This window comes from Scyliorhinus canicula, chromosome 16 (genome assembly GCF_902713615.1).
Source record: "Scyliorhinus canicula chromosome 16, sScyCan1.1, whole genome shotgun sequence".
Lineage (NCBI taxonomy): Eukaryota > Metazoa > Chordata > Chondrichthyes > Carcharhiniformes > Scyliorhinidae > Scyliorhinus > Scyliorhinus canicula.
In genome coordinates this window covers 78,366,818-78,394,582 of record NC_052161.1, presented here as the reverse complement: position 1 = coordinate 78,394,582, position 27,765 = coordinate 78,366,818, and the positions used below count along the sequence as shown (strand labels likewise).

The 27,765-nt window shown below is 45.1% G+C and overlaps 1 protein-coding gene across 2 annotated transcripts in view; it reads left to right on the top strand.

Moving 5' to 3' along the window:
• The window catches only part of hells (helicase, lymphoid specific), an 85,968-nt gene that overhangs the window by 30,349 nt on the left and 27,854 nt on the right, over positions 1-27,765 (top strand). For both annotated transcript variants that reach the window (XM_038822175.1, XM_038822176.1), the window contains 9 exons: positions 1,795-1,859; positions 3,278-3,316; positions 7,386-7,616; positions 14,690-14,872; positions 14,973-15,116; positions 16,320-16,516; positions 18,220-18,316; positions 25,804-25,962; positions 26,956-27,095. In XM_038822175.1, the coding sequence (XP_038678103.1) occupies positions 1,795-1,859; positions 3,278-3,316; positions 7,386-7,616; positions 14,690-14,872; positions 14,973-15,116; positions 16,320-16,516; positions 18,220-18,316; positions 25,804-25,962; positions 26,956-27,095 (1,255 nt within the window). The remainder of the gene's footprint in view (positions 1-1,794; positions 1,860-3,277; positions 3,317-7,385; positions 7,617-14,689; positions 14,873-14,972; positions 15,117-16,319; positions 16,517-18,219; positions 18,317-25,803; positions 25,963-26,955; positions 27,096-27,765) is intronic.

Genomic DNA, 27,765 nt, shown 5'->3' with positions numbered 1-27,765 from the left:
TAAATGGGGAAATGCTTAGGAAATCAGAAGCACAAAGAGACTTTGGAGTCCTTGCTCAAGAGTCTCTTAAGGTTAACTTGCAGGTTCAGTCGGCAGTTCGGAAGGCAAATGTTCCCCTGTTCAAGAAAGGGAATAGGGAAATCCCTGGGAATTACAGACCAGTCAGTCTTGCATCTGGTGAGCAAAATACTGGAAAGGATTCTGAGAGATAGTATTCATGATTATTTAGAAAAACATAGTTTGATTAAAGATAGTCAGCATGGCTTTGTGAGGGGCAGGTCATGCCTCAAGCTTCATTGAATTCTTTGAGGATGTGACGCGACACATTGATGAAGGCCGGGCGGTGGATGTGGTGTATATGGATTTCAGTAAGGTTCCCCATGTTAGGCTCATTCAGAAAGTCAGGGGGCATGGGATACATGAAAATTTGGCTGTCTGGAAACAGAATTGGTAGTGGACGGAAAGTATTCCACCTGGAGGTTGGTGACAAGTATTGTCCCGCAGGGGTCTGTTCTGGGACCTCTGCTCTTTGTGGTTATTATAAATGAGTTGGATGAGGAAGTGGAAGGGTGGGTTAGTAAGTTTGCTGATGGCACAAAGGTTGGTGGAGTTGTAGATAGTGTTGAGGGCTGTTGCAGGTTACAACAGGACATTGACAGGATGCAGAGCTGGGCTGAGAAGTGGCAGATGGAGTTCAACCGAGATGAATGTGAAGTGATTAATTTTGGAAGGTTGAATTTGAATGCTGAATACAGGGTTAAAGGCAGCATTCTTGGAAGTGTGAAGGAACAGAGGGTTCTTGGAGTCCACGTACATAAATCTCTCAAAAGTTGCCACCCAGGTTGATGGGGTTATTAAGAAGGTGTATGGTGTGTTGGCTTTCATTAACAGGGGGATTGAGTTTAAGAGCCGCAAGGTTTTGCTGCAGCTTTATAAAACCCTGGTTAGAGCACACTTGGAATATTGTGTCCAGTTCTGGTCGCCTCATTATAGGAGGGATGTGGATGCTTTGGAGAGGATGCAGAGGAGATTTACCAGGAAGTTGCCTGGACTGGAAGGCATGTCTTATGAAGAAAGGATGAAGGAGCTAGGGCTTTTCTCACTGGAGCGAAGAAGGCAGAGAGGTGACTTGATAGAGGTGTACAAGGTGACGAGAGGCATGGATAGAGTGGATAGCCAGAGACTTTTCCCCAGGGCGGAGATGGCTGTCACGAGGGGACATAATTTTAAGGTGATTGGAGGACGTTCTGAGGAAATGTCAGTGGTAGGTTCTTTACAGAGAGAATGGTGGGTGCGTGGAATGCACTTCCAGCGGAGATGGTGGAGTCAGAGTCATTAGGGACATTTAAGTGACTCTCGGACAGGCACATGGACAGCAGTAAATTGAAGGATAGTAGGTTAGGTTGATCTTAGATTAGGATAAATGGTCGATACAGCGTCGTGGGCCGAAGGGCCTGTGCTGTACTGTTCAATGATCAAATGCAATGTTAGCATTCATATCGAGAGGGCTAGAATACAAGAGCAGAGATGTACTTCTCAGTCTACATAAGGCTCTGGTCAGACCCCATTTGGAGTATTGTGAGCAGTTTTTGGGCCCTGGATCTAAGGACGTGCTGACTTTGTAAAGGGTCCAGAGGAGGTTTACAAGAATGATCCCTGGAATGAACTTCCACATGAGGAACGGTTGAAGACTTCAGGCTGAGTGTATGATGTCCTCAGTTGATTTTGGAGAATGCACATCATTCAAAGATCCAACGTGTTAAATAATCTGCTTTCTGGTTTAAAAAATTCTAGCAATAAAGAAAAAAAGGGGAAGAGAAGAAGAAATGTACAACCTTTCCGATTACATCAGTAAGGAGGTAATGTATCTATTTTTCTAGGTAATAAACAGTCTCTTGTTCCGGATATCCTTTTGTATTGAAGGAAGCTGTAATGTCCTTAATTACCCTGCTCTGCCCACTGCGGTTTTGCTGGTATTCTGCATCCAACAATTGATCCTGTGCATCTCCCACATGGCTGAGTCAAATGTCTGCCGCTACTTTCATTATAGTTTTATCAGGTTTCTTTATCTAAACAATTGTAGATGTGGCGCCTCGAAGGAAGGAAGCGTTTGGCCTGTTTATGTCAGTATTGACACTCACCCTAGTGCTAGCTCCTTAACCAGGCTAGTTATTCTGATGCAAAAATAAAATACTGTTCAGTTCAGTTCGACCTATTGTTGGCTGATGTTACCTGATTTTTGAAAACTTCTGAAAACTGCCAGCTCCTTCACTTACTTTATTCTAATGAATAAAGACCTGTTTTTCAAATCTTCTCCCTGGAGTTCTACTTTCCCAAGATAAGTACTTAATGTTTCATGAGCTAACATGTTCTTACCTCTGTGCCAATCTGACTGTATCCTCCTGAATTCTTCTTTGTCTTTGCGATGCTTCCCAGTTTGAGAGTGCCAACAAAACCACCTTGTCCTCCAATCCAGAAAAGGTTCTATCAATTGAAAATGAGAAATCTCAACGTGCGTCCCTGGTCATGACACTAGGGCTGGCCGTAGGTGCCAGTGACTCCCGCATCCCATGAATTTTTAAATAAACTGGCCAAATACCACCTCTGTCAAGCTGGCTACTTTCCTCTTAATATCGGGTTCTTTTGTGACCATTCTTGTGGTTTCTTGTATGCTACGTAAAATTCACAAACCGTCCCTATGTATACTGTCAACATTCATCATGGGTAGCCACCTGTTTTTGGCAAATGGTCCTCACTATTTGCCCCTATCAAATACTGCTTATTACATGTTAAATATGCTGCTCTTTTGGGTAAGGATTTTTGCATCTTGTTATCACCGTTGTATCTAAATCCCTCCACTGATTATTCTGTCTCTTTCGAGCCTCGCACATTTATTTTAACACTCTCCCATTGTGGATTAAAAATAAATCCTGTCCCTGTATTTTGCCAGCTTCTGATTCTTCAAACAGCATTTTTGGCATAACTTGGACAAACCATTTATTAATTTCTATCCATGTTAAAGTTTGTTAACAATAAGTACGGAACGATATTGGAATCCGGCCTGTTGTTTGTTTCCTCTCCTTCTGTGGTCTCCTGGTCTCTAAAAGGCAGCACGCCTCTTTACACTTCTAGCAGGCTCATCCAGGTAACAATCATTGTATCCGCTAGAAGCAAAGTCTCTTGCATTCGCTTTCTCTATCATAAATTTATATTGTTAAAAAATCATTTGTTGAGCCTTGTTACAAACCCTTGCTGATTTACTTTTTGCTTTTTATAGGACATTTTGTCACGTGTGAAAAGAGCTAAAGCAGATGAGGTAGGTCATAAATCAGTGTTGTGAACCAGGAGGTAAAAACCATTTCAGATCTGGGCAGAATAGGAGTGGAATTAGTTCAGTGCATTGACTATGCCAGAGCATTAACAGCATGTCTGTACAGTACCTGGAGTGCACTTTTCTCAACCTGCCTGGCCATAATTTGTGGTAAATGTACAGTGGAAGTATTTGTCCTGCACATCAAATCAGCAGCCCCTGATCCCTATTTAGGGATATTTACCACTATGTTTGCATAAGAATGGGGAAGATAGGATTTTAGTAGGAGGTGGTGCCCCTCCTGCATCACAGTTGAATAGCCCACTACCATAATCCTGGGCTTGCACATGAAGATGTCCCCTTGAGCCAGGTACTGGAGAGCTACTCGTGCCCCTTCATGAGCATTCCTGAGCACAAGGCAATGACTTTGAGAGGAGAAAAGTGGAGTTATTGAGCTCAGGGTTGTCAAGAATACTGACTTTGCAATTCCTCAGCTGAAAGTAATTGTAATGTAGATTGTGCTTCTCTGCCTTTATTCTCCATGACCATCTTTCACCCTGCCCACCCCTAGCCACCCTCAGCAAAGCTTATTTTAAACATTTAATGTGTTGTCTTTTGTACTAAATAAGGAATGTTGGTGCTTGAATTGAGCACTTTCTAATACATGAGTGAGCATTCCTAGGTAAGAAGAAAGAACAAAGAAAATTACAGCACAGGAACAGGCCCTCCGGCCATCCCAGCCTGCGCCGATCCCTATCCTTTATCTAAATCTGTCTCCTATTTTCCAAGGATTTACTTCCCTCTGTTCCCCGCCCGTTCATATATCTGTCTAGATGCATCTTAAATGATGCTATTGTGCCTTACTCTACCACCTCCGCTGGCAAAGCGTTCCAGGCACCCACCACCCTCTGCATAAAAAACTTTCCATGCACATCTCCCTTAAACTTTTCCCCTCACCTTGAAATCGTGACCCCTTGTAATTAACACCCCCACTCTTGGAAAAAGCTTGTTGCTATCCACCCTGTCCATACCTCAATTTTGTAGACCTCAATCAGGTCCCCCCACTTCCGTCTTTCCAAAGAAAACAATCCTAACCTACTCAACCTTTCTTCATAGCTAGCACCCTCCATACCAGGCAACATCCTCATGAGCCTCCTCTGCACCCTCTATAAAGCATCCACATCCTTCTGGTAATGTGACCAGAACTGCACGCAGTATTCCGAATGTGGTCTAACCAAAGTTCTATACAACTGTAACATGACCTGCCGACGCTTGTACTCAATGCCCTGTCCGATGAAGGCAGGCATGCTGTGTGCCTTGACCACTCTATCGACCTGCGTTGCCACCTTCAGGGCACAATGGACCTGAACTCCCAGATCTCTCTGTACATCAATTCTCCCCAGGACTCTTCCATTGACCGTATAGTCCGCTCTTGAATTGGGTCTTCCAAAATGCATCACCTCGCATTTGCTTGGATTGAACTCCATCTGCCATTTCTCTGCCCAACTGTCCAATCTATATTTTGCTGTATTCTCTGACAGTCCTGCTCGCTATCTGCAACTCCACAAATCTTTGTATCATCTGCAAACTTGCTAATCAGACCACCTATATCTTCCTCCAGGTCATTTATGTATATCACAAACAACAGTGGTCCGAGCACGGATCCCTGTGGAACACCACTAGTCACTTTTCTCCATTTTGAGACACTGCCTTCCACCACTACTCTCTGTCTCCTGTTGCCCAGCCAGTTCTTTATCCATCTAGCTAGTACACCCTGAACCCCATGCGACTTCACTTTTTCCATCAACCTGCCATGGGAAACTTTATCAAACGCCTTGTTGAAGTCCATGTATATGACATCTACAGCCCTTCCCTCATTAATTAACTTTGTCACTTCCTCAAAGAATTCTGTTAGGTTTGTAAGACATGACCTTCCCTGCACAAAACCATGCTGCCTATCACTGATAAGTCTATTTTCTTCCAAATGTGAATAGATCCTATCCCTCAGTATCTTCTCCAACAGTTTGCCTACCACTGACGTCAAGCTCAGCTCTATGATTTCCTGGATTATCCCTGCTACCCTTCTTAAACAAAGGGACAACATTAGCAATTCTCCAGTCCTCCGGGACCTCGCCCGTGCTCAAGGATGCTGCAAAGATATCTGTTAAGGCTCCAGCTATTTCGTCCCTTGCTTCCCTCAGTAACCTGGGATAGATACCATCCGGACCTGGGGACTTGCCCATCTTAATGCCTTTTAGAATAACTAAAACTTCCCCCTTATGCTGACTTGACCTGGAGTATTTAAACATCCATCCCTAGCCTCAACATCTATCATGTCCCTCTCCTTGGTGAATACCGATGCAAAGTACTCATTAAGAACCTCATCCATTTCCTCTGAGTCCACGCATAAATTCCCTCCTTTGTCTTTGAGTGGGCCAATCCTTTCTCTAGTTACCCTTTTGCTCATTATATACGAATAAAAGGCTTTGGGATTTTCCTTAACCCTGTTAGCCAAAGATATTTCATGACCCTGCATAAGATAAAGATGCATGGCATTAAGGGTAAAGTAGTAGCATGGATAGAGGATTGGTTGATTAATAGAAAGCAAAGAGTGGGGATTAATGGGTGTTTCTCTGGTTGGCAATCAGTAGCTAGTGGTGTCCCTCAGGGATCTGTGTTGGGCCCACAATTGTTCACAATTTACATAGATGATTTGGAGTTGGGGACCAAGGGCAATGTGTCCAAGTTTGCAGATGACACTAAGATGAGTGGTAAAGCGAAAAGTGCAGAGGATACTGGAAGTCTGCAGAGGGATCTGGATAGGTTAAGTGAATGGGCTAGGGTCTGGCAGATGGAATACAACGTTGACAAATGTGAGGTTGCCCGTTTTGGTAGGAATAACAGCAAACGGGATTATTATTTAAACAATAAAATATTAACGCATGCTGCTGTGCAGAGAGACCTGGGTGTGCTAGTGCAGGAGTCCGAAAGTTGGTTTACAGGTGCAACAGGTGATTAAGAAGGTAAATGGAATTTTGTCCTTCATTGCTGGAGGGATGGAGTTTAAGACTAGGGAGGTTATGCTGCAATTGTATTAGGTGTTAGTGCGGCCACATCTGAGTATTGTGTTCAGTTTTGGTCTCCTTACTTGAGAAATGACATACTGGCACTGGAGGGTGTGCAGAGGAGATTCACTAGGGTAATCCCAGAGCTGAAGGGGTTGGATTACAAGGAGAGGTTGAGTAGACTGGGACTGTACTCGTTGGAATTTAGAAGGATGAGGGGGGATCTTATAGAAACATTTAAAATTATGAAGGGAATAGATAGGATAGATGCGGGCAGGTTGTTTCCACTGGCGGGTGAAAGCAGAACTAGGGGACATAGCCTCAAAATAAGGGGAAGTAGATTTAGGACTGAGTTTAGGAGGAACTTCTTCACCCAAAGGTTTGTGAATCTATGGAATTCCTTGCCCAGTGAAGCAGTTGAGGCTCCTTCATTACATGTTTTTAAGGTAAAGATAGATAGTTTTTTTGAAGAATAAAGGGATTAAGGGTTATGGTGTTCGGGCCGGAAAGTGGAGCTGAGTCCACAAAAGATCAGCCATAATCTCATTGAATGGTGGAGCAGGCTTGAGGGGCCAGATGGCCTACTCCTGCTCCTAGTTCTAATGTTCTTATGACCCTTTTAGCCCTCTTTATTGCGCGTTTGAGAGTTTGGAGATATTCCTCCAAAGCTTCATAAGGTAGAACACTCTTGAAGGCAGAGTGAAAGCTTCCTCTTTAGTGACCCAACAGTGGTGCCTCTGTGTGCTGTACAGTATCTCTAGTTTTCATTTCAGTCCCAAGCCCGTGGCATTTAAATTGGATTGCAGTTTGCTAAATTAGTGCCAAGTGGATTCTGAGCTCTAACCCATGCTCAATCAATTTTGACTTTATCCATGTGAACATAATTCATCGTAAGAGGAGAGGGGGTAGACATTTGCCCGATCACTCTACCATTTCATTTACAATGTTGAAATGGTACTTGTAGCATGTGTGATTTCTGTAATTGCTTTGTTTTAAAAATTTCATCAAAGGATACTGCTACGCCACCTGTTAAAAAGCTTGAGGCTGAAGATATTGAGAAGAACCAAGATTCAAATTTTGACATCAAAGGCCGGCTGGCACAGACTGTACGTCACAACTCGCAGCATCTCCTGGACCCCGTGAGGCAGGTGAACAGCCAACCAGTTCCGTATCAACAGCCCAAACTCTTCACAGGCGGAGTGATGAGGTGGTACCAGGTCGAGGGGATGGAGTGGCTGCGGGTGAGGTTACAATGCTTATCTTCCTGTTGGGGTTTGACATGCTTGTTGGGATCACAGAAGCAATTTTGAAAGCCACATCCAGCTAAGCTGCACAGCCTGAAGGTTACCATGCATGCCGCCTTCTGATTTAATATTGCTTGGCTGTGTAGACACTTAACGCTACCGTGTGTGGAAAGAACTGACCACACAGAACATTAAAATTTTGTAGGGAACCTTAGAACATAGAACATAGAACAGTACAGCACAGAACAGGCCCTTAGGCCCTCAATGTTGTGCCGAGCCATGATCACCCTACTCAAACCCACATATCCACCCTATACCCGTAACCCAACAACCCCCCCCCCCCCCTTAACCTTACTTTTTTATTAGGACACTACGGGCAATTTAGCATGGCCAATCCACCTAACCCGCACATCTTTGGACTGTGGGAGGAAACCGGAGCACCCGGAGGAAACCCACGCACACAGGGGGAGGACGTGCAGACTCCACACAGACAGTGACCCAGCCGGGAATCGAACCTGGGACCCTGGAGCTGTGAAGCATTTATGCTAACCACCATGCTACCCTGCTGCCCCGCTTGTCCAGAAGTGTCCTTTGTTCAGACCCGTGATAGGATGGATTCAAAACACCATACACTGAATTGGTGATAGTGTGACATCGGGTTCATTGGCTTAATGCTACTGTTAAGATTCTACATTAAAAAAATTATTCAACCTGGAAAAAAATGTTGGTTTAATTTAAATTTCTGCTCCTGTTCGATGCTTCACGAGGTTAAACTCAAAAAACAAGGATTCTGTTTGGAAAGAGACAAGCTATCTAGGATACAGTTTAGGGCAAATTAGTTAAAGTCTCATCTGTTCTTTTGTATCAGTTTGAGGTGAGGGAAGTTACTGAATACCTCTCAGAAACTTATTGTGTTTTTTTTAATGATGGAAAGATTTTCTTTTAAGTGACCAACTGGGGGCTTAGCTTAGCAGTTTCCGTGGTTCCCAGAAAAATCAACAAGGTTTCCCATTGAAAGTGGTAGGCTTGAACAATCCGAGACAGATGAGGCAGAGAGACTCAGAAGACATTTTCTTGTCTCTGTCATTCTTACTTTTTCAGTTGGTGTCTTCCTCCCCCTTCTAGCCACCGCTACCTGCACTTTAAGCATAGACCATCAAAACCACTTTTTGTTTAAAAAGAAATATTGCTGGTTTGAGGTCCTATATCAGTGATTTTTTAAAAATAATTACCGTTATGTACACAGATAAGATAAGAAGGGCACACCCCAACATACCAAGGAGAAGGAAATGGTACATAGTAAAATAAAATACAATAAAATATGAAATAGAATAACTGGTAGGGTATTGTGCACCAGCTCGACAGCGGCAGCTCTGTCCACCTGGCAAAATTATTTACACCACTTAAGTAGGCGACTGTTTGCGGGGGGAAGGGGGGTGGGGGGGGGGGGGGGGGGGGGGAATTGGGGAGGCAAATATATATTTGGGTGCCGGGGAGATAATTACAGTGTGCGATACTTGGCTGTGTTTCGTGTTGTTGTCACCTGCTTCTCCCGGATGGATCTCGCTGCCGTCTCCCGCTCGCCTTTGCTTCTGCTGCTCCTTCCGTCCTCTGTCTTTATTTTCCTCATTCCCCGCTCCTGGAGATGTCATGCAAGTTTTGGTATCCCCTTCCTTCCGGCTCCCATTTCCCTGCCCCCCGCCCCCCCCCCCCCACCTCGCTGGTTCTCCTCTCTTCCCACCCCTCCACGGTTCACCTTTCTTTCCTCAGGTTTAGCTGTGTCCTCCCCTTCCCTCCCTCCCTGCCTATCTCTCCCTTTCATGCCATGGCTACTTTCCCCTGATTCTTGACTACTTTCCCCTGATTTTTGGCTACGTGGCTATTCTTTCTCTTGCTCGTTGGCCACAAACAGGTCCCGCAACAGTCGCGTGAATGGCTCCCACGTTCTGTGGAAGCCGTCGTCTGACCCTCGGATGGCGAATTTGATTTTCTCCATTTGGAGAGATTCTGAGAGGTCGGACAGCCAGTCTGCAGCTCTGGGTGGTGCTGCTGACCGCCAGCCGAACAGGATCCTACGGCGGGTGATCAGGGAGGCAAAGGCAGGGGCGTCCGCCCTCCTCCCCAGGAATAGATCTGGCTGGTCCGAGACCCCGAAGACCGCCACTTTCAGGCATGGCTCCACCCTCGCCCCCACCACTTTGGACATTGCCTCAAAGAAGGCTGTCCACTACTCCACAAGTCTGGGGCAAGACCAGAACATATGGGCGTGGTTGGCCGGGCCTACTTGGCACCGTTCACATCTATCCTCCACTTCCGGGAAGAACCTACTCATACGGGTTCTTGTTAAGTGGGCTCTATGTACCACTTTTAGTTGCGTCAGGCTGAGCCTTGAGCACGTGGCGGTGGAGTTGACCCTATGCAGTGCTTCGCTCCAATGTCTCCATCCTATCTCAATCCCCAGGTCCTCCTCCCATTTCTTTCTTGTTGTGTCCAGTACGGTGTCGGCCCTTTCTGTCAGTCGGTCATACATGTCACTATAGTTTCCCTTGTCTAGTTGTTTGTCGTGGCGGTTGTGGGTACGTCCTTGTCTCCTTTCGTAGGAAGTTTTTAAGCTGCAGATACCGTAACTCGTTCCCCCTGGCTAGCTGAAATTTCTGTTTGTTCCTGCCGTCTGTGTATAGGTCCCTGACTGTCAGTGTCCCTCCGTCCTGCCCCCACCTTTTGAAGGTGGCGTCAGTCAGTGCTGGTGTGAACCTATGGTTGTTGCAGATGGGAGCTTTGTCCGACATTTTGGTCAGGCCAAATTGCTGCCGCAGTTGGTTCCAGGATCGGAGGGTGGCTATCACCACCGGGCTGCTGGATGGGAGTGCTGCCTTGGTGAGGGCCCGGAGGGAGGTCCCCATGCAGGAGGCCTCCTCCGCGCGCACCCACTCGGCCTCTGGCTCCTTGATCCATCCCCTTATTTGCTCGGCTGTCGCCGCCCAGTGGTAGAATTGTAGGTTTGGGAGGGCTAATGATTAGTTTGCCCAGCGCTTTGAAAAAGGCCTTGGGGATGTAGATCGGGATGGATCTAAACAGGAAGAGGAACCTGGGCAGTACGTTCATTTTGATCATCTGGACTCTCCCCGCGAGGGAGAGTGGGAGTGTGTTCCATCTTTGCAGGTCCTTTTTTACTTCCTCCGTCAGACTGGTGAGGTTCCATTTGTGGATCCCTTTCCAGTCATGGGCTATTTGGATCCCCAGGTAATGGAAATTGTGTCGGGCTTGTTTAAACGGCAACCCCTTTAGTGCTGCCCTCCCCACTTGCGGGTGTACTAGGAAGTTAGCTCATTTTCAGTTTGTAGCCCGAGAAGGCTCCAAACTCTTTCAGGAGCGCAATGATTCCGTCCATGCTGCTCTGTGGGTCCAAAATGCAGAGGAGCAGGTCATCTGCATAGAGCAGGGGTGGGCAAACTACGGGCCGCATGCGGCCCGCCAAAGGTATTTCTGCGGCCCACCAAGTCATTAAAAAAAAAAAAAAAAAAATTTTTTTAAATTCTTTTTTATTTTTAAAAAATTTTTTTTTATTTAAAAAAAAAAAATTTTTTTTTAAGGTTAATGTGTGGGGGGGCTGTTGGGTTACTTACTGGTATAGGGTGGATACGTTGACTTGAGTAGGGTGATCATTGCTCGGCACAACGTTGAGGGCCGAAGGGCCTGTTCTGTGCTGTACTGTTCTATGTTCTATATGAGGCGCCCAGAATCATAACCGGGTGAAGTAATTATTTTACTTAATATACTATGCGGCCCTTTGTGAATTGTGAATTTCTGAATGTGGCCCTTGCACGGAAAAATTTGCCCACCCCTGGCATAGAGTGAGACTCTGTGCTCGCTGCCTCCCCTTCGGATCCCCCTCCAGCTTTTTGCTGCTCGGAGCGCGATTGCTAGTGGTTCGATCGCTAGGGCGAACAGCAGTGGGGACAGTGGGCATCCTTGTCTGGTGCCCCTGTGTAGTTGGAAGTATTGGGAGTTGGTATAGTTGGTCCGTCCGCTCGCCATGGGAGCGTTGTATAGGAGCTTTACCCAGGAGGTGAACCCTGTTCCAATCCCGAACCGCTCCAGTACCTCAGGTATTTCCATTCGACTCTGTCGAAGGCCTTTTCTGCGTCGAGGGAGACGATCACCTCTTGTGTTCTCTCCCCGGAGGGGGTCATTATCACATTCAGCAGGCGCCTGATGTTCAAGGTAAGCTGTCAACCTTTGATGAAGCCCGTCTAGTCCTCTGTGACCACCTCAGGTACACAGTCTTCTAGCCTTTTGGCTAGGGTTTTGGCCAGTATTTTGGCGTCTGCGTTCAGCAGTGAGATGGGTCTGTATGACCCACATTCCGTTGGGTCTTTGTCTTTCTTGGGTATCAGCGAGATTGAGGCCTGTGCTAGCGGGGGTGGCAGTGTGCCCCTAGCTAGCGAGTCTGTGAACATCTCCCGCAGGTGCGGGGCCAGCGCTGTCACAAATTTTTTGTAGAAGTCTACCCGGAATCCGTCTGGTCCCGGTGCCTTCCCCGCCTACATGGAGCTAATGCTGTCCATGATCTCTCCCTGTGCTAGTGGTGCTTCCAAGCCCCGCTTTCTGCCCTCCTCCACGAATGGCATGTCCAGTCCATCAAGGAACCGTTTCATCCCAGACTCCCCCCTTGGGGGCTCTGAGGTGTACACCTCTTGGTAGAAGGCCTTGAAGGTTTTGTTAATATTTTCTGGTTCTGTTTCTAACGTGCCTCTGTTACCCTTGATTTGTGCAATTTCTTTGGTGGCTGCCTGCTTTCTCAGCTGGTGTGCCAACAGGCGGCTGGCTTTATCTCCGTGTTTGTACAGGGTCCCACGCGCCTGGCGGAGTTGGTGCACTGCTTTCCTGGTGGAGAGCAGGTCAAAGTTCCTTTGTCGCTCTTTCCTCTCCGCCAGGAGGTCTACGGTCGGTGCCTCGGAGTATTTACGGTCTACCTCCAGTATGGAGTCGACCAGCTGCTGCCTAGCCACCCTTTCCTCCCTATCTCGGCGTGCTTTGAAAGCGATGATTTCCCCTCTTAGTACAGCCTTTAGCACTTCCCAGAACGTGGAGGGTGAGACCTCCCCGTTCTGGTTGTTCTCCGTGTACTCTGCTATGGCCCGCGATATCCTTTCGTTGAAGGCCTTGTCAGCTAGTAGGGCACCGTCCAACCTCCATGTGGGGCGTTGGGCCCTGCCCGTCTCTAGCCGCATGTCCATGTAATGTGGAGCGTGGTCTGATATCACAATTGCGGAGTATTCCACTTTGTCTACCCCTGGAAGCACCGTTTTCCCCACCACAAAGAAGTCAATTCTGGTGTATACGTTGTGTACTGGGGAGAAGGAGAATTCCTTCTCCCCGTGTGGGCGAACCTCCAGGGGTCCACCGCTCCCATCTGCTCCATAAAGTGACTGAGTTCCCTTGCTATGCTTGAGGTTTCCCCTGTTTTGAGGTTTGATCTGTCTGCCTTTGGATCCTGTACAAAGTTGAAATCCCCCCCCCCCCATGATTAGGCGGTGCTTCGCTATGTCCGGGAGTTCTGCCATGGTCTTCTTGATGAAGCTTGTGTCGTCCCAGTTGGGTGCGTACACGTTGACTCGTACCACTGGTGCCCCATCCAGGGCCCCGCTGACCATGACGTTCCGTCCCCCCGGGTCCATAACCGTCTTTGTCGCCCTAAACGTCGTCCTCTTGCCGATCAGTATCGCCACCCCCCTAGCCCTTGTCCCATAGCAGGAATGGTAGGTTTGTCCAACCCAGCCCTTTCTTACCCGCAGTCGGTCCTGCTCCCTCAGGTGTGTCTCTTGGAGGAAGACTATGTCGGCCCTCCTATTTCTGAGGTGGGTGAGGACTCTAGATCTCTTCACTGGGCCGTTGAGTCCTCTTATGTTCCAGGTGACTATCCTGGTGGGGGGGCTTCTGCCCCCTCGCTCCTGTGGGATTAACCATACTTATCTGGTGATATCAAAGTGATTTTGTTCAATTTCCAAATATGAGGATCAGTAAGATGGTGATTAAAATTTGCTTTGAAAACTCTACAGTACATCTGAAATAAATCACTTTGTAGACTCACTGCTAACTTTGTAATGCAGAATTACTCTTCACTCTGCCATCTGAAAGATAAGACAATGTACATGTCTAAAATTGTTGTCCTGTATTCAATTGTGGGGTCATTTAAATATTTACCTGGGGCAGGACAGTTCAGCTGGCTATTGAGCAGCAAATTACACTAGATCGCAGGGAACCACAGAATATGCTTGTGGGACTGATTGGAGCTGTTGAATGCAAAATTAATATTATGGGTGTATGTGAAATTTTCACTTGTGTTTATACCTCATTCTCTACTGTCCTCTGCTGAAGATGACATTCAGTAGGTATTGGGAGACCTCTGCAACCGCACATAAGTGACCAGCATGATTGCAAGTGTCAGTCTGCAGAATGGCTGTAGAAATTGAGTCTGGTCCTGTCCCTTGTTCACAATTTCTGCAGGAGGCAGTGTGACAGGGGCAGCAGGGTAGCACAAGTGGATAGCACTGGCTTCACAGCGCCAAGACCCCAGGTTAGATTCACTGCTGGGTCACTGTCTGTGCGGAGTCTGTACGTTCTCCCCGTGTCTGCGTGGGTTTTCTCCGGTTTCCTCCCGGAGTCCAAAGACATGCAGGTTAGATGGATTGGCCATGATAAATTGCCCTTAGTGACCAAAAAGGATAGGAGGAGGTTTGGTTTGTGGGGATAGGGTGGAAGTGAGGGCTTGAGTGGGTCGGCGCAGACTCGATGGGCTGAATGGCCTCCTTCTGCACTGTATGTTCTATGTGACCACAAGTGGAACTTGGCTAATCTTGACTTTCTCTCTTTCCCTGATCAGTTTCTGCGTCTGCAGTTCCTGGGGAAAAGGGAAAATCAATTTGTCTCTCCTGGTCACACACCATGCTGATGTTGACTAACTCGGACCTACTGTTGAGTCTCTGACTTTGGTACAGCAGTAAATTCATGATGGGTTGCTGTAAGTATCTTTCACGGGCCCTAATGTGACTGTATTTCTGTCTCAGATGCTGTGGGAAAATGGTATCAATGGGATTCTGGCAGATGAGATGGGCCTGGGGAAGACCGTCCAGTGCATCGCCATGATAGCCATGATGGTGGAGCGAGGGGTACCCGGACCTTTCTTTGTCTGTGGCCCTCTGTCTACACTACCAAATTGGGTATCGGAGTTCAAGCGATTCACCCCAGAGGTGAGTCAGGCAGGGGAAGATCTCTATTCTACTACAAATTTTGATTTTTGGATGTGATTTTTGTGGAATGTATTTTAATGTGTTTTCTTCTGTATCTCAGATTCCTGTGCTGCTTTATCACGGGAGCCAGAAAGATCGTTTACAAAGCCTGCGTAAAGTCCACAAACGGCAGGGCTCTCTACACATTTTACCAGTTGTCATCACTTCTTATGAAATAGCCATGAGGGACAGAAAATACTTCCAGGTGCATGCGACCTTTCTTATTTAAACTTTGGGTGGATCTGGTAGAATTCAGGTCAAATATCAAAAGGTTATGACTCGTGTGTAACCTTTGTCAGGCCTCTGTCAAAGTTCCCTGTTTATAAGCTGATAAGATACATCATCACATTAGTATAAGATGGAAAACACGGTTATTGGAATGGTGTTCACTGAGATTTGATTGATTAGTTCTCACTGATTTTAGCAATGTTGGAATTGAATCCTTGGTTTAATTGCAGCATAATTAGCCAGTTGTACTCACTGGTTTTGATGGAGTATCCTTAATTGATTATGCTAATATTCCTGCAAATGGTTGTGCAGAACTGCTGAATATTGCAACAACTTCTTGCCTCATCGGAACAGAATTTAAAAAAAAAACCTGATATCCAAGGAAACAATTTATACTGCAGAAGAAGAGAGTGCTGATTGGTTGGCAATTGAACTCTGGTGAAGATGCAGCCATGGAGAATGCACCAGGGAACAGTTAACTGTCGAGTTTGTTTAAATTCACTGGGCTTTCACCGCATGTCTTTTCAGCAATGCTAATTTCTGTTTTAACATTTTGCTGAGATTTGTAATGTTATCGCACATCTTTTTCTATTTTCTCCTGTTAGTGATTTTGTGTTTGGGTGTAATATAACTAATCCTGGAATTATCTTGGTGCAATGCCGTAGCCACCGTTCTTTCTGATTGAGCCTAAAGAGTTGAGTATCAGGAAACTCGGCATCTATTTGTGTGCACGTTCCAGCATAAATGCTAGACTGAAGTTCAGAGGTGTAAGCATTACTGTACTCCTGCCTCTAAATCAATGCCACTGGGAAATTAATTAATCATAATGTATTTGACTTGAGGGTATTCAGTAATTTTTAAATCTGGGCTGTTCCAGAATTTTTCACGAACAGATCCTGAAAGAAAGAATGCTTCTCTTATTCCATTGCTGTTACTATCTGGCTGACTTGGCTGCAAATTCTGCTGGGTCATAATGTCCTGAATCCAACCAATGCTGAGTCCAAGCTTGCTTGTGAGCAGACATTTGAGTGGAGTTTGATTCCTGTGGAACTGCAAGCATCAGTACCTGTGGGGGGGGGAAAGTGGGGAGGGGCGAAATATCTCTTCCACTGTGCCAATCCATAACTGTAATTAAAACGTTTGTATGACAATTGTATTTTATTTTCCCCCAAATAAACAGAATTGTCACTGGAAATACCTTATCGTCGACGAAGGCCACCGAATTAAGAACTTAAATTGCCGCTTGATTCAAGAGTTGAAGAGGTTCAACACTGACAATAAATTGCTGTTGACTGGAACCCCCCTCCAGAATAACCTAGCTGAACTCTGGTCGCTGCTCAACTTTCTGCTGCCTGATGTATTTGACGACTTGAAAAGGTAGCTCATGTGATTGGACTCGGTGCTGCACTGTTAAATTTAACTGACCTTTTCTCTCAAAGGCACTACCTATTATACAGAGCTGTAAGAGAAGGCCTCTAATTTAATCTACTGAGTTAACTGCTCCTGGCTGGGTTTGCAATAGGGACATTGTTCCTTTAAACAAAGAAGTAAAAACCAGTTAGTATTTTGCTATCTGATCCCTTTCAGGCGACTAGTGTCAAGTACTGAGTATCAAGTGATTTGAAACAAACCTGTTGGACTTTAACCTGGTGTTGTAAGACTTCTTACTGTGCTCACCCCAGTCCAATGCCGGCACCTCCACATCACAAGTACTGAGGGCATTGACTTCAGCTGTGATTCCCTCTGTAGTTACATAGCCTGTTGGCACTCCCTGCCCTGGTTCGCCTTTGGGAAGAAAGGCTACTGGGGTGGCCAGAGAGCTTTCCGTGAACCTGGATAAGTCCATGAGGGGGGGGGAAGGTCTTGGTGTTTAATTTTACCAGAGCAGGTTTAAGATAGAGGATTGTTCCATTAATTATTTTCATTGGTGCATTAGGAATGTGAATAGTGTAGTGACCTTGCAGCTCTGTAAACTAAAGTAATGGTGCATTTAAAGGGAGGTATCTTGGATACCTCAGCCTATTTCTGTTCTGTCCACCCGTTTGTTGTCTTGATGGAGCCCAGTGGTCCTGAATTCGGCAGTAATTGATACTGTACTCGTTTATATGATGTGCACAATATTGGAAGCTTTATTCTACATCTGTCTTCACCGTCCTCTCCTTTAAAATCCACATTTGTGACTAAATGTTTGTTTGCCTCTTCAAATAGCTGCTGCTTAGTCTGATTTGGGAAGGAGGAACTTGAGGAAAATTACAATCGCCAGGAAAGTGGCCCTGAGCAAATTGTTGGGTCTGCTGGCTGACAAATCCCTGGTCTGGATGGACTTAACTCTGAAGTTTTCAAAGAGTTGATGCTTTGGTTTTAATTTTCCAGAATTCCCTAGATTCGGGGAAGGTTCCATTAGATTGGAAGATAGAAAATGTAACTCCTTTATTCAAAAAGGGAGGGAAACAGAAAGCAGGAGCTATAGGCCAGTTAGCTTAACATCGACCATTGGGAAATGTTAGGAGCTATTATTAAAGATGTTATAGGGCAATTGTGTAACCAAACAGACGACTAGGGGCTTTTCACAGTAACTTCATTGCAGTGTTAATGTAAGCCTACTTGTGACAATAAAGATTATTATTATTATTACAACAGTTTTAAGATTTCATCAGTCTTGGCCACCAGACCATCTCAGCTAGTTTCACTGCACAAGTCTGTATGGCGAGAGTGTGAATGGCATCCTTATTTTATGTATCAATTTGCTGCACCTTGTTCTTTTAACAAAATAGCCCCATCTGTTGGTTTAGTCTGATTCTTTGTCTTCTGAACATTTATTCAAGTCTCTTGAACAGAACAAGATAGAGTTGTGATTTGAGGCATTGGTACACAGCTACTAGGATGTGATGGTTCTATGTTGTAATCCCCTTGTCTTGCTATTGATGGCCTAGATATCGGGCAGTTAAAGGGTACATTCAAGGATGTAGGGGATCACGGCCTGCTTGTGATGCTGAACCTGAGAATATGTAGCAAAAAAATCATCACTGCACTTTGGTGAACTAGTTTTGTAATAAATGCAATTTTTGTTTGTCCCCTAGTTTTGAATCTTGGTTTGACATTACAAACATCACGGAAAATGTTGAGGATATAGTTGCTAGTGAGCAGGAACAAAACATTCTGCACATGCTTCACCAGGTAAACTTTGTTTAATTGTGGAAATGTTCTTTTGAACACTCAGCTCTGATTCTGAAAGTTGCCTTTTAAAATTTGTATTTCCCACTTCTATCCCTCTCACTGTTGTGCCTCCATGTATTCATGATCGGTAGTTCGAGCTGTTTTATTCCCATTTCATCTTTCTGATGCGTTTTCATGCCCTGAAGGCATGAAGGCAGTGAACTTTGCTTGCCAGCGTGCAAAAAAACTTTAATCCAATTGGATATTATTTTTGGCCATCTTTGGAACCGTCTGTGTCAGCATTTTATATGTGTATGTTTTCTTTCTGCTAAAACATTTTCCCATCATAAATGCTTGCATATGGGATGGAAATTAACAATGCAAATTTACTATAGTGTTTGCATCTCTCAGCTGCTCGGACTACCCTGTATGTAAACCACTCTTTGTAAATTCCTCCAAGTTCAAATATAAATATCAAATTTAAGCTATTTTCCAAAAGAAAGCCAGAGTGCATCTTTAAAATGGGGAATAAATTATATTGGTGCATCCTTTCCAAAATTTTCCCCTATCCTTTAATCAACTGCATTTGAACATTGACTTGATTCGGCCAAATCTACATGATAGTAGGTCAACTCAGTGTATTAGAACATCAAACAGTACAGTTCAGGCCCTACAGCCCACGATGTTGTACCGACCATTTATCATAATCTATGATCAACCTAACCTACACCCCTTCAATTTACTGCTGCCCATGTGCCCCACCTCTGCTGGCAGTGCATTCCACACACCCACCACTCTGTGTAAAGAGTCTACTTCTGACATCTCCCCATACCTTCCTCCAATCACCTTAAAATTATGTCCCCTCATGACAGCCATTTCCACCCTAGGAAAAAGTCTCTGGCTATCCACTCTATCCATGCCTCTCATCACCTTGTACACCACTATCAAGTCATCTCTCTGCCTTTTTCGCTCCAGTGAGAAAAGCCCTAGCTCCCTCAACCCTTCTTTATAAGCCATGTCCTCCAGTCCAGACAGCATCCTGGTAAATCTCCTCTGTACCCTCTCCAAAGCATCCACATCCTTCCTATAATGAGGCGACCAGAACTGGACACAATATTCCCAAGTGTGGTCTAACCAGGGTTTTGTAAAGCTGCAGCAAAACCTTGCGGCTCTTAAACTAAATCCCCCGTTAATGAAAGCCAACACGCCATACGCCTTCTCAATAACCCTATCAACCTGGGTGGCAACTTTGAGGGATCTATGTACGTGGACCCCAATATCCCTCTGTTCCTCCACACTTCCAAGAATCCTGCCTGTATTCAGCATTCAAATTCGACGTTCTAAAATGAATCACTCCACAATTATCACGGTTGAACTCCATCTGCCACTTCTCAGCTCTGCATCCTGTCAACGTCCTGTTGTCACCTGCAATGACCCTCAACACTATCTACAACTCCCCAACATTCGTGTCATCGGCAAACTTACTAACCCACCCTTCCACTTCCTCATCCAAGTAATTTATAAAAACCACAAAGCAAAGGTCCCAGAACAGATCCTTGCGGGACACCACTGGTCACTGACCTCCAGCCGGAATACTTTCCATCCACTACCACTCGTTATCTTCTTTCGGCCAGCCAATTCTATATCCAGGCAGCCAAATTTTCATGTATCCCATGCCCCCTGACTTTCTGAATGAGAGTCCATGGGGAACCTTATCAAATGCCTAACTGAAATCCATATACACCACATCCATTGCCCGAACTTCATCAATGTGTCTCGTCACATCCTCAAAGAATTCAATGAGGCTTGCGAGGCATGACCTGCCCCTCACAAAGTCATGCTGACTATCTTTAATCAAACAATGTTTTTCTAAGTAGTCCTAAATCCTACTTCTGCCTGTTCAACAGCTACCCTATCCTCTGATCCATAGCTCTGGTTCCCATCCCCCTGCCAAACTAGTTTAAACCCTCCCGAAGAGCTCTAGCAAACCTCCCACCCAGAATATTGGTGTCCCTCCATTTTAAGGTGCAATCCGTCCTTCATGTACAGGTCCCACCTTCCCCAGAAGATATCCCAATGATCCACATATCTGAAGCCATCCCTCCTGCACCAGCCCTGTAGCCACGTGTTCAGCTGCACTCGCTCTCTGTTCCTTGCCTTACTTGCACGTGGCACCGGTAGCAATCCTGAGAACACTACTCTGCTTGTTCTGCTTTTTAGCTTACAACCTAACTCCCTAAAATCACTTTTTAGATCCTCATCCCTTTCTTAGCTATGTCATTGGTGCCTATGTGCACCACGACTTCTGGTTGCTCCCCTCCCCCTTAAGAGTCCTGTAATGGCAGCACGGTGGCACAGAGGGTTAGCCCTGCTGCCTCACGGCGCCGAGGTCCCGGGTTCGATCCAGGCTCTGGGTCACTGTCCGTGTGGAGTTTGCACATTCTCCCCGTGTTTCCGTGGGTTTTGCCCCCACAACGCAAAGATGTGCAGGCTAGGTGGATTGGCCACACTAAATTACCCCTTAACTTGAAAAAATGAATTGGCTACTCTAAATTTATTTTTAAAAAAAGAATCCTGTAGACTCGATCCGAGAGATCCCTGGCACCCGGGAGGCAACATACCCTCCGGGGAGTCTCGTTCGCGACCACAAAATCGCCTATCCATGCCCCTAACCATTGAGTCTCCGATCACTATTGCTTTTCTACTCTTTCTCCCCCCCCACCTTCCGTTCTGAGCCACAGAGCCAGGCTCAGTGACAGGGACCCTGCCGCTATGGCCTTCCCCCAGTAGGTCATCTCCCCCCCCCCCCCCCCCCCTCCCCTCCGTGCGGCGGAAAGTCTCCAGATCCGAAACACTGTTTATGTTGCTCATGTCACCATTGGTTCTTTTGCTGATCACTTTAAATCATTGTCCTCTGGTTCTGTGGCTTTCCCAGACCCCTCATGATTTTAACTTCTGTTAGATTTCCTCTCAATTTTAGGGCAGTCAAAGCCTCTTCATTCTATCCATGCAACTGATTATCTTTTCTGTAGTCATTCTTGTAAATATTTTCTGCAACCTCTCCGAAACTTGTGACATTCGTCTTAAAGTGCGGTGTCCAGGATTTGACACACTGCCCAATTTTAGCTGAACCAGTATTTTGTAGAGGTTCTTCATAATTACCTTGCTTTTTTATGCTGCTTTGATTTGTAAATTCCAAGATTCTATATACCTTTTTAACCACTTTCTCAACCATAAGATATAGGAGCAGAATTTGGCCGGTCTGGTCTGCTCCGCCATTCAATCATGGCTGATATGTTCTCCTCCCTTCTCCCTATAACCCTTGAGCCCTTATTAATCAAGAACCTTTCTATGTCTCTTAAAGACACTCAGTGATTTGGCCTCCACAGCCTTCTGCGGCAAAGAGTTCCACAGATTCACCACCCTTTCTTTGGCTGAAGAAATTCCTCCTCATCTCTGGTTAAAGGATTGTCCCTTCAGTCTGAGGCTGTGCCCTTGGGTTCTCGTTTCTCCTACTAGTGGGATCAGCCTCTCCATGTTCCCTCTCTACAGTATTCTGTAAGTTTCAATAAGTTTCCACCCTCATCTTTCTGAACTCCCATCGAGTTCAGACCCAGAGTCTTCAACCACTCCTCGTATGGTAAGTCCTTCTTCATTCCAGGATCATTCTTGTGAACCTCCTCTGGACCCTTTCCAAGGCCAGACATATTCTCTCACTGGCAGGTCGATTCTCTGCTGCCTGATGGCATGAAAGCTATTGGCTCATTAAAACAGATGCTCACTGGAATCTCCCAACGTCTTCAAAACTTTCGTCATATGAGTGTGAAATCATGTTGGCTCAAATCCGTTTGAAAGAATGGCGTGCACAAGGCAGACCTCTGTTCCCTCACAACTTCGAGGAGAGTACAACATACATGGCCTACCTGCCATGATGCTGCGCTGCTCCTGCTGTGCTGAATGCCACTCTGCTGGGGCAGACTGATTTGTGTCTCCTGTTCCATGCTGAGACCTATGCTGCGGGGCTCATTAAGTGATGGGGTGCGAGTTGGGGGAATTCTGACAAAGGGGCAATGTTCACCACAACAACTGGATCTAGAACACCTGCAGGGATAGTTGTTGGGGGATAAGGGATACTAACTTAAAAGCTGGTTGTCTCCGGTGCAGACCAAGGGACACTTAAAAATAGGTGGTCTCGCCTTTAAAACAGAGATGCGGTCAAATATTTTTCTGAGAGATTCTCCCCCAGAAAGCAGTGGAAACTTGGTCATTGAATTTTTTCAGGGTTGAATTAAATAGATGTTTCATAGACAGGGAAGTCAAGAGTTATGGGGGGCAGACAGGAAAGTGGAGTTTGAGACTACAATCAGATGAGCCATAATATCAAATGGTAGAGCGTGCCCGAAGGGCTAAGTGGCCTTCTGTTACATGGAAGCCCTATGTTTATTGTGCTGCTCTTTTCAATTAAACAGTCACCCGAGATGATATTTCCCTGATACCTTGGTCAAGGTATTGATAAGACGAATGGCATCCTTTCCTCACGCAACATAGTTTGTTGCTTGCTTTGAACTTTGGCATTCTTATATTTGTCCTGGTGAGGCAAAACAGAAATCTTCAACAGCATGGCTCTCTTTTTCAGCAATACTCATTCTTTAGTTACAATTTTATAGATCGGTCAGATAACAGGACTAGAATTGTGACTTTTTCAGTCACTAAAAGCATTAAATCTAATTCATTATGCACAATATGCATTTTGTGGAGCAGCCATCAACTCGGAGTAATACCTCAGCGAATCTGCTTCTGTATTATAAAACATTTACAGGACCCAATATTAAGCACTTTGACGGCTCGTTCCCAATGCTTAGAAACTAACGGAGGGAACATGCTTTGTCAGCAAGAGACCTGATTAGTGAGAGGCCGAGTTCAGGTGTAAGGCACGGCTTGCACCTGAACTTGCGTCCTTATGCCAGACTTCACACACTTGTTAATTCATTTCATGTTCAGCAAGTCACAACCTGATGGCTGAGAAATGTAACCAATGTATAGAAATAAAGCAAACCCTGAATCTGGCAGGAATCACAGATGCATATGTGTAGCACCTAGCAAGCATAGACAGAAACAAATAACCTATATAAACCTTTACAAAAAGGAACTGAACCAAGCTTTTTGAATATATGTAGTTTACTTTCAGTCTGTTGATGACTAAACTGGTTGAAGGTATGCCTGCGTGTTACCACCAGCCTGAGGCAATCAACAGGCTGAGATAACAGATATCAAATATTCTGTACAGCTTGCTTCAGTTTCTAAATAGCAAAAAATGTATAAATATAATAGACTAGCTCCTGTCAAATGTATTTACCGTTGTAACCTGAAGGAGCCACAGTTCCCACATTCTTCCTCAACATTAAAACTCATAATACGAATGTGCACATTTATTATAATTTACAAATTTTTAAATTTTATCTAAATTTATTTTAATGTAGGCAAAGGACTTCTCTGCCTCAATCATCCGATTCTAAATTCTCCAAGCTCTTTCCCGACAACTCGGTTATGAGTCAGACTATGTTCCAGCAACCTCCAGGTGTGAGCAAATTCAGTTTATAGATCTTTGATGCTTGCAGTCTGGTTCTCTCCAATCCCTCCTCCCAACCGTGCCTTACACCTAAACTCGGCCTCTCACTAATCAGGCCCCTTGCTGACGAAGCATGTTCCCTCCGTTAGCTTCTAAGCATTGGGAACGAGCATCAAAGTGCTTCACATTTGTTGGCAGGTGCAGTGCAATCGCACCAAGTGTCTCAGCTAAAGTTGGTGCATCTGACACTCCGCATGCTAACAGAAAAATCTCTAAATAGAATTGGGAGGGAAATAGTAGATCCAAATGGGTTCAAAGCCATTTATAACATGGCCAGTTAGTATGAAGCAAAAAGGTAAAATCGCTAAATATTAAGCTACGAAACCAATGAGCCAGCAAACACTAAAGGACAAATATAAAGGTAGATGGAAGTAAAATGTCTCAAATGGTCAAAGTTGACATAGTTACTTTAGGAGGCGTGAGTTAGCCATGAGATGGAATACTAAACCAGATTTAAAGAGCACTGAATAACTCGTATGGTAGTGCTCAAACCAGAGAGATGAAGATCGAGTTGTTAAAGACTAGGAGTTGAGAAAATCGGAGTTTACATGAAAGATAATGCAGAGCACTGGACAAACACCGGATTGCTGCATCCATAAAACCTGATCTCGGGTGTAAATAATATGAAGGAACTTCTGTGTTTTTGACACATTTAGATTCATCTTCTCAAACACTGTTCACTGGTCCTCCAAACTCTGTAAAGGAACTGTCAACTTGCCTTGAAACGGTGCCACCCACATCCTGTCTGTTAGGTGTTCCCCATCCACCACCTTCTCTGGCTCCCTGTCTCCTAATACTAAATTTTGGAAGATGATGGTGTAGTGGTAATGCAACTGGACTGGTAATCCAGAGGTCCATGGTAATGCTCCGGGGAAATTAGTTCAAATGCACCATGGTAATTGGCATTTGAAATCAATGAATAAAATCTGGACTATAAAGCTAGTCTCGGTAATGGTGACTTATGATCACCTTTCATAAAAACCCCTCTGGTTCACTGACGTTTTTGAGGGAAGGAAGTCTGCCATACTTACCTGGTCTGGCCTACATGTGACTCTGAACCCACAGCAATGTTGACTCTTAAACTGCCCCTCTGAAATGGCTGAGCAAACCACTCCATTCAAGGGCAGTTGGGGGTGGGCAGCAAATGCTGGACGAGCCAGTGATGCCCACATCCCATGAAAGAAAAATCCCTCTGGAATCTATTACTATGTTTCCAGCTGCTCCCTACAGATCAATGCACATGTTTTGCCTATGTTCCCAGTGTTTCACTCCGGTTGATTAGCCTTTTACTGCTGCCGTGGCAAATCTGCAGGATGGAACGTTCTCCTGCTACTTTAAGGTTGACCTTTGTCTGTTGTTCATTCACCTGAACCTCTCGACTTTGGAGTACCTTGAAATGCTTTATTATAATGCGGATCAATGTAAATTAAAATTGTCTCATGTCCAAGGCTTGTTGTTAAAATGTAGCAAGAGAAAGTAGACATTTCCAATTGGAAAATGTGAAAAATTTAGTTGTTTTAAATTTTTGAATGCAGGATCACCAACACTGGACCTGAGTTCACCCAGTGTTAAATGAACAAACGCGTACAATTTGGTAATTAGTTGTGTTTTACGTGATGTCATATTCCTATCTGTGACTTGCAGCAAGCAGTGCCCTGGGAGATTTGCATGTCTTTGTTTCATGCCTGAGACTAGTTTGTGTCCAGTCCAGACACATGGGTACTGACTTATAAGTGCTTCACGATGAATCCTCTTGAGTAGTGAAGTTCCCTGTGGGATCTCCATAAATGGTAAATCCTGGGTGATAGCTGCTATCCAGCTGCATGAAGTCTGCAGTTGTGGTTATCAGATTCTAGATGGAATATTATTGGTGTTGCAGATCCTAACTCCGTTCCTGCTGAGGAGATTGAAATCTGATGTCACTCTGGATATTCCTCCAAAGCGAGAAATTGTGGTTTATGCACCTCTAAGCAAAAAACAGGAGTCCTTCTACACTGCCATAGTCAACAAGACCATTACAACGCTGGTGCGACAGGAGGTATGATAAAATTATAAAACAATGGTGAGATGTTTCATTACTCTTGTAAGGGCCCTTCCTGTTGATTCCCTTAGTTCCGGTTTCTTTTACTTTGTCTTTTATCGCTTTTGGTCCGTGGATCGTTAATGGAGACATCCTTTAAGTCGAGCAGAGGAAGTCAGGATAAAGTGTCAAAGTACTACACTGTTATAAAGTTTTGTATTTTGGGTCGAAGAACCCAAATTTTATGGCACCCAAGAGATTTGGGGGGGGGGGGGGGGGGGGGGGTTGGTTTGTTTCGATTGGTTGGCTGGTGGTCAATGGATTGGCCAGGGACAGTGTTCTACCTGACAACCAACAGCAATTGGTTCCTGTCGGATGGGAATTTTCAGAGAGAAGCCAGGAGAAGTCATGGACCCTTGGGGTGGAAGCAGCTTCTCCGCTCTCTTTCTGCTCTGTTGCCTGCTGTCTGAAGGCTTCTGGACCCTGAAAGAAGAAGCAGTTTCTTTCTCAAATGCTGTCTGCCTGCTGTTTCTGTGAGTCTACAGTGAAAAACATTACAAGATGAAAGAAAGATAATATCCATCAAAATGCCTAGACTGAAGACCTAGGAGACGACCATCTGAAACAAATACTTTTGGCCTTTACTTGCATAATTATTTTGGACCCCCCTTTCCCATGTCGGTATGGGTGTGTATAGAGGGTGGGGTGAGTTAAGGTTGGGGGGGGTTGTTAGAGATTAGATAGTAGTTAACAGTTGTATATGTTGCCTATTTAATTATAGTAACTGTTAATAATAAAAGTAAATTGTGTTTAAATTTACAAACCTGGTGGCTACTTATTGGGCAGTCGAGACCGTGGCTATTTTAAAAATAGGAGTTCATTTCAACCGTGTTGTGACTCCGGCTCAAGTGGGGCTAGAATTGTTTATGCCCTGGCCCAGGGTGTTGTAATACTCTGTTGAGGTTTTAAGTTTGTTGCAATTGTTTATTCTTCTCTCCCATCCCCAAACAGCCCGAGCAGGAGAAACTACAGCTGACCCCTACCGGTCGACCGAAACGTCGAAGCAGGAAGCTGGTGAATTACACAGAGTATGATGATGGTGATTTGGAGAAGATGATTGCTAGGATGCAACAGAATTCCCACGAGCAGAGGTTGGTGATACTGCTTTATACTGACAACTTTATGAATTGGGTGTCTGCATTCTCTCTTCTGAGTCGAAAGTTTGTGAAGTCACCCTGCACCCTGGCACATAATCTAGGTTGACACTTCAGTGCAGGCCTGGGGGAAATTGGCACTGTCAGATGGAAGGTGGTGGTTTGGGCAAATGTGATCTGGATCTGTTGTCACTATTTGAACAGGAACCAGAAACATTGTGTCTCTTGGTCAATAGTCACCCGTAAATTGCCATCAGAAAAATGAGTAACTGGTTATCCATTTGCTTTCTGTGGGATCCTGCTTTGCATACATTTGTAATGAAATTCACCTGCATGATAAATCATTTGCTTATGAAGTGTTTTCTAAGTTCTCGATATGAAATGAAAAATGAAATGAAAATCGCTTATTGTCATGAGTAGGCTTCAATGAAGTTACTGTGAAAAGCCCCTAGTCGCTACATTCCGGTGCCTGTTCGGGGAGGCTAGTACGGGATATATTTATGTAGAGGCAAATAGATGCATCTTGTAGATAGCACACGGCTGCCATTGTGTTTCGGTGGTGGAGTGAGTGAATATTTGTCGATGGCTCCCAATCAGTGTGCTGCTTTGTCCAAGATGGTGTTGAGCTTCTTATGTGTTGTTGGTACCCACTCATGCAGGTAAGGGG